General features: G+C 29.9%; 1 protein-coding gene across 1 annotated transcript in view; it reads right to left on the bottom strand.

The window, feature by feature from the left end:
* LOC106779811 (fatty acyl-CoA reductase 3-like) overlaps positions 1-2,407 on the bottom strand; it is a 4,173-nt gene extending 1,766 nt beyond the window's left edge. Inside the window, exons 1-4 of the mRNA XM_022787306.1 lie at positions 2,287-2,407; positions 2,095-2,198; positions 1,821-2,023; positions 96-196 (exon numbers count right to left, since the gene is read on the bottom strand). Coding sequence (XP_022643027.1) covers positions 96-196; positions 1,821-2,023; positions 2,095-2,198; positions 2,287-2,407 — 529 coding nt within the window. The remainder of the gene's footprint in view (positions 1-95; positions 197-1,820; positions 2,024-2,094; positions 2,199-2,286) is intronic.
* Between the last annotated feature and the right edge of the window lie 4,780 nt (positions 2,408-7,187).

The following is a 7,187-nucleotide window of genomic DNA, read 5'->3' as shown; positions in this document are numbered from 1 at the left end:
CATACGTAAGCTGAAAACAAAAATGAATGCTTAGTTTAATGTTATTCTGTTAATAACATCAAAGCTTTTCCACGTTTGTTATTATAAACACGTACCTGTCGATACATGAAGAAGCATTTGTAATTTACTACAGTTCTTGGCAAAGTTCAGAACATTAAGAGCACCCATCGTATTAATCCCCATTGCAACATCCAATCTGTAGGGAAAAAAATCAAATAATATCCATATAATGAAAGCCATTTTCTTTCTTTATAATCATATAAATTATAAAAATCATATTCTATTCGTGTTTATTGTTCATTTATTTTACTCCTTCCTTAAATTATGTTATTAATAATAAGGTTTAAATGTGTTTTTAGTCCCGAACATTTTCTTTCTTTATAATCATATAAATTACAAAAATCATATTCTATTCATGTTTATTGTTCATTTGTTTTACTCCTTCCTTAAATTATGTTATTAATAATAAGGGTTAAATATGTTTTTAGTCCCTGAAGTTTTACTGATTTTTTGTTTTAGTCCCGACATGAAACATTGATGGCATTTCATCCTCTTAGTATGAAAACTCGTATTTTTAGTCCCTAAAAGTTGACGCCATTAGTATTTTGGTGATGTAACGGCACAGCCACGTATTCTTCCACATCCATTTACCATTGTTTGCCACGTTGGTGTTCTTTAGCATTTGGATTAACAAAATTTAATTTTGCACATGTGGATACTCTTTTCTGTCATATTATTAGACAGTTCAAACTACAAAATAATAATTTATTATAATGGGTCAATTAGTCCAGCCCAAGCCCAAACATTTAGGGCTTCCTCGTTCAGAAAAGAGTTATTGTCGGTCACCGTGACTCCATGGCAGCCCGCCCAGTACCTTCATTGGCGCCACTCACGTTTCCGACAACAGCCACCAGAGAACCGCGGATCTACCAAACGCGCAATCAACAACAACTCTAAATCGAAACTCCAAAATCTCTAATCGCAAAATCAAACCAAGAACAAAACTCCAATACCAATTAATGAAAACTCAATTACATCAGAAATTCATAATTCCTCAATCTCAACAAAACCCTAATCTTTCAATCGGAATCCTAATCCCAATTAAGGAAAACCAGACCTGCAGAGAAGATCAAGACCAACCCCAAATGTGAAACAACAACCCAAGAATTTGGTGAGCACCCGAAACCCTAAATCGCAAAACGGAAGAGGAGGAGAAGAAGAATACAACCTCCATCCATGCGCCCCGAAAAGTCGCCACTACAACCTACGCTGTCACGAAGGAAACACCACGCCCTCAACGCGCCTCTACCACGCAGTCGCCTTCCCCTCACCGATATCGCCGCGCCATAGCTGTGTTTCCCCAAGGCTGGGTGGTCCGCGAGAATGCAGATGGAAAAGAAGCTCAAAGCTTCTGGTTAAGATGCGAAGAAAAAGAACCCAATTTTCTACTTAGGATTCACTTTCATGAGAAAGAAAAGAAAACTTAGAATAGTTTTCTCATTGCGAGAAGAAAAGAAACATATGGTGCATATGCTTCATAAACAAAAGTATTAATTATGGCTTGAACCTAATTAAATTTTGCTAATCCAAATGCTAAAAAACACCAACATGTCAAGCAATGGTCAATAGATGTGGAAGAATACGTGGCTGTGCCGTTAGCCACATCACAAAAAAACCAACAGCGTCTGTTTTTAGGGACTAAAAATACGAGTTTTCATACTAAGAGGATGAAATGCCATCAATGTTTCATGCATGGACTAAAACTAAAAATCAGTGAAACTCAAGAACTAAAAACATATTTAACCCTAATAATAATTAACCTCTCATAAAACTTGGTAGTAGCAGCAGAATTTATTATGATGTCTGTCTCTTCCAACAACTTTTCCCTCAGCTTTGTGTCTTTAATTCCCAAGTTCTCAACAGAAACATCGCAACCAACAGCCAACACCTTCTCGGATACGAAGGAGACAAAATCTGCACCCCATATTCCTCGTAGCACCCTGAACAAATCCTTCGACAGAACCTGATACGTATGTGCTCAGTTAAAGTTATGATTACAAATAAAGATAAGTTAAGTCAATATATAATGACTACCTCATCCTGCAGCCGTTGTGTAGCTTCTTCTGAATTTCCTGCTCTCAGAAGAAGGTATAACTCTTTTATGTTTGGCTGAACCCTTAATATCTTCTCCACCAAAACTGCATTAACACTAACAGAGATTAATCATACTTTACTAATAATAAATCCTGTTGTACAAAGTATGTTACAAGTTGGAAGAAGAAATACGTTTTGCTAGGAATCCCGTTGCACCCGTAACTAAAATGGTTTTGCCCTCTAGAAAGTTGTCAACACTTCCAAACTCCATTGAAGAGTTGTATAGCTTTGTCATGGNTTTGCCAATTGCCATAACTATCTATATATAGACAGAAAAGAATACAAATAGCGAAAGTGCTGGGTTAGGGTTTTCTAGACATTGCCACGTGTATAGGAAATGTTTTAAGAATAACGTAATATATATATATATATATATATATATATATATATATATATATATATATAATAAACATCTAATTAATATCTATTGATTTTTTTTATATTTTTTCACATAATAAAATGATTTTACAATGTAAAAAAGCATAAAAGAAATAATATATGTTAATTAAGTATTTATTATATATATTATTTGTAGTTTTATACATTTTTTTAACACTCTCTAGTCTAAAAATTATACGAAACTGCTAAAATATTTTTGAACTTCTTTATAAGGTTTAAGGTCCTTCGATTTCACCCAAAAATATTGTTTTTAATTATTTAATCGACGTCGGAGAGTATTAGTTAGCACTTTTATTCATCACAAATGTGTTGTGGGGTAATCATACTTTTGACTTCAACATTTTTCTCATAAACTCAACTTTCAATTTATATTTTATTTCATTATAATCTTTTATTTATATTTATTTTTATTATGTTAATATAATATTTTATTATAAAACCAATTGTCAAGTGAATGTAGATTTAAAAGGGATAAATTATTATTATTATTATTATTATTAGTATTATTATTGTTGTTAATTGTATAGTTTATTTGGAAGAAAACAAAGTTTTAGTATTGAAACTGAAAATGTCGCGATCGCTGTAGCAACTTTTATAAAATCTTCCAAATATCAATGTTTATGGAATAATTTTTATAACAAACTAGAATTTTAAGATTACTAGGTAAATTAATTAATTTCTTTAATATCGTAATGATTTAATTAATTGGGTATTATAGAAAATACTAGAACAGGTTACTGGCAATGCATTGATACCAAAACGAAACATGAAGATATTTTAGTAAAATCATATATAAATGAATATTATTGTGCTTGCTTATATATTTTTCTTGAATTTTTTTATATTATGAAACCATTAACATCCATCGGTGTGAAATGAAAGCTGTGTTGATAGAAAGTGACCGACTTATTGACAAAAATAGAAAGGATGGTTAATGTCATCGAAATGGATTATAGTCTTGTCTTGGTCATCAACGTAGTATGCACTAAATGTGTTGACAGCTGCGGCCATGTTGATCAATTGAAGCAATGAAACAATTTGCATATGGGTTATTGAATTTTTTTTATTATAAATAATTTTATGAGCTCATAAATTAGAATTTGAAACATAAATATGGTTCTTCACGTCGATGGTACAAACATTTAAATTTCATATTTTTATATGTTTTTTCAGATTTATTGCTGATATTAAGTTGCAGTCAAAAATTTCTAACCATTTTTCATGATATTATACATGGGTCAAATATAATATAACGAATTTGTCAGATTTTATTTCCATAATAGTATCTGATAAGTGAGATTCTTGATAATTGTTTCTATTATTAGAAATGACTCATCGAAATAATAAATTGATATTGATACATTTGAGATCTCTAAATGTTTAAGAGTTATCATATTCAATTCTTTTATTTCTCTTTGTTGTTGGATATCTTTTTTGTATATATATTCTCTTTGTTTCTCGAGTCTATATTGAGTTATAGAAAGAGTTCAAAAACGTAAAATCTTTGATTATTTTATCATACATGATTGAGTTGCGAAAACTTTTGGGTAGGCATCTTATATCTGGATTGAATTTTTTCTGGTTAAAGAATCTTTCTTGCTCTAGAAAAATTAAGGGACTTTTCTAGGAAAAATACAAAGTTTTGCTTTGGTAGCAACATGTTATGGGTGATGGTCCCACTTATGGGGTCAAGTTCATATGTTCTAAGAGTCAATATTGGAATCTCATTGATCTCATAAGTATTATACCAAATTTCATCAATCGAATCGTTTTTTTTTTTTAAAAAATATGAGACATCTAAGACATCTAAATAAAGAAATTTATTCCTTGATAAGAAAATTATAAAAACATGAATGGTGATTGGATTAATGATCAAATAGAATTTCTAAGTCTCAAATACTGATTTCATTGATGATAAGAAAAAAGAATTATTGGTTCAGTTTTCTACCTTAACAATAGAAAAAATGATTGATTAAATTCTATTGAGTCTTACTCATACTGATCTTTTATCAAAGAATAACTTTGTTATCAAACAAGTGAAGAATCAGGAGCAATTTACTTATAATACTTAGTTGACATTCAAAAAAGTATCTGATTATTTATGAATTCAAAACATCATGTTTAGTAGAAAGACATATACTCCTTGCTAGTTATCGAACAATTACTTATTCATAAACCTAGTGGGTGGTTAATAGTTTTCATTTCCCATCTCATGGAAAAGCCTTTTCACTCCGCTTAGCCCTATCTCCCTTTAGTAGGGGATATTTTAGTGATAGGTTCTATAGGAACTGGACAATCCTATTGCTCAAATACTTAGTGACAAACCCCTATGTTCTTTTCGTTACACTATTTCTGAACAAGTTCCTAGATAACAAGGTTAAAGATTTTCTTATTGATAATATGAGGATGATGATGATAGTGACGATACTGATGATAGTGACGATATCGGTCATGGCCTTGATATATAGCTAGAGTTTCTAACTATGATGGATATGTTAACTATGGATATGATGCTAAAAATAGACCGGTTTTATATCACCTTTCACTTTAAGTTAGCAAAACTAATGTCTCCTTGCATAACATGGATTCCTAACATTCATGATCTAGATGTGAATGAGTCAAAGTATTTATCTCTCAGTCTTTTAGTGAACTATTTATCCAAGGATTGTGAAAGATGTTCCACTAGAAATGTTCTTGTTATTGCTTTGACTCAAATTCCCCAAAAAGTATGTTTAGCTCTAATAGCTTCGAATAAATTCAATACATGCACTAAGATATGAAGGTTTCTTATTCCATAACAATGAAAACACTTTTGCACTCTTTCGTATGCTAGGGGATTTAACTTGAAAAAAAAAATGTCACATACTAATTGAATCGAGTCCACAACAATGGGTTCAAATGTATGAGATCTTGTAGCATTTAACAATCAGGCCACATCTATTAGTATTATACAGAAAAAGAAAAAATCATCATAGACAATAATATATTTACTTTTTTTCATCATAGAAAAACTTTGGATTTCTGATCTTAGGTAAGATCAGTTCAAGATCATGAGATCATTTTTTATTAAATAGAAATGGTTTTTTCACAAAATGTACTTCTAAATAATTGCTCCATATATCCTATATTTATCTATATTAAGAAGAAATCATGTGACTGAGGGGCTTCTTATTTGTACAAATGGTACTTCGAACTTGGAACAAATATGAAGAAACTAACAATAATTCTTTAACTTTTGAGTTGTTCTGTCAAATCGGTGGTGGACCATGCAGTGGATCCTGCGGGGGAGCCTATGTTGGAGCCTATGGTTCAAACTATTGTGGTATCATTTGTTGTTCAATCACAGTCTGAACTAAATCATGATAATGTTTGTATGTGTATGGATCTTTTATTGTTAAGAATATAAATGTTTCTACTAGTGGTGGTGTGCTAGTGAATTATGATTCCTTAGTTGATATGTCTTCTTTAGAGGATATTACTCCCATTATCGATATTTTGCAGGCTTTACAACATTTAGATTCACCTTATTATAGTTTTGAGATAGTTCATAATGTTTTGACATTTAAGGAAATTCGTTTTTACAAAAAAATTAAAGGTAGCTTCTAAAGAAACTAATATGCTTGATGAGAGAATATTCTAATTCTTAGGAGGATGATAAATCAGCTCAAACTACAAAAAAACTTAGTCAATAGACAAAAAAAGTTAATATAAATCTTCTAAAATAAAAATTTCTAAAAAACAATAGTTTTGAAGATCTTTTGTGGATATTTAGTAAGTTAATTAATAATAAATCTCTTAATAGGCCAAGAAATTTGATTATTGAATTTTAGTTTCCTATTAGTGTTATTTTGGATTAATTTTTTGTCATCTAGTTTGTTCATAGGTATTTTTTTGCTCTATATGCACAATATATTTTTATCGTAAGTTTGATATGGTCTCTCCTTTCTTTTTGTTCTTTTTCTTTTTTCTTTCAATTTTTTTAATAAAATCGTCATGACAATTATGTTTAAATTGTCAATAATTTTATCCACAAAATTTTGCCACTATTAACAGATTTATCTTGTCAATAATTTTGATTTTTTTGTTGTATCGGGTTATTTGAATGTTTTGAAGACGAAATCAGAAATTAGGGTATGCATGTTTTTTCTTGTGTACATTTTAGTGAGAGTACTCGGGGATAGATATGTGGCATTTATGGTGCATTTTACTTTTATTAACTGTCTTATTCTTTTCAGAAATAGATTTGATTTAGTTTTTTCTTTATAGATTTGAGTTTAGTTTAGTCTTTTTATTATTTTTGTATCTTTATTCTATTCTAGAAGAATTATTTTACATGTTAATTTTATTAAAATAACTGCTAGCTGCTTAAAAATAAAATAAGAATTATATATATTCTGTTTAAGTTTATCACTAAGTCTAAATTTAAAAAAAAAATACTTATTTTCATTACAACAAAATTAATTTAAAAATTATATGACAATAAAAATCACAAATCAAATTTTTAAAGTGTGAAAAAGGTGATATGAGTTATTTCAATGTCATTATAAGGTGAAGTCAAAAAAATTGGATATCCATCACTTTTGAGAGCCTAACATCTTACCTAATTCTATAAAACCCTAACTGCATCAATCTTC

Source organism: Vigna radiata, chromosome 2 (genome assembly GCF_000741045.1).
Source record: "Vigna radiata var. radiata cultivar VC1973A chromosome 2, Vradiata_ver6, whole genome shotgun sequence".
In the NCBI taxonomy this organism is placed as follows: Eukaryota; Viridiplantae; Streptophyta; class Magnoliopsida; order Fabales; family Fabaceae; genus Vigna; species Vigna radiata.
Note: the sequence above shows the minus strand (reverse complement) of the source record. Positions and strands in the feature narration are given on the sequence as shown.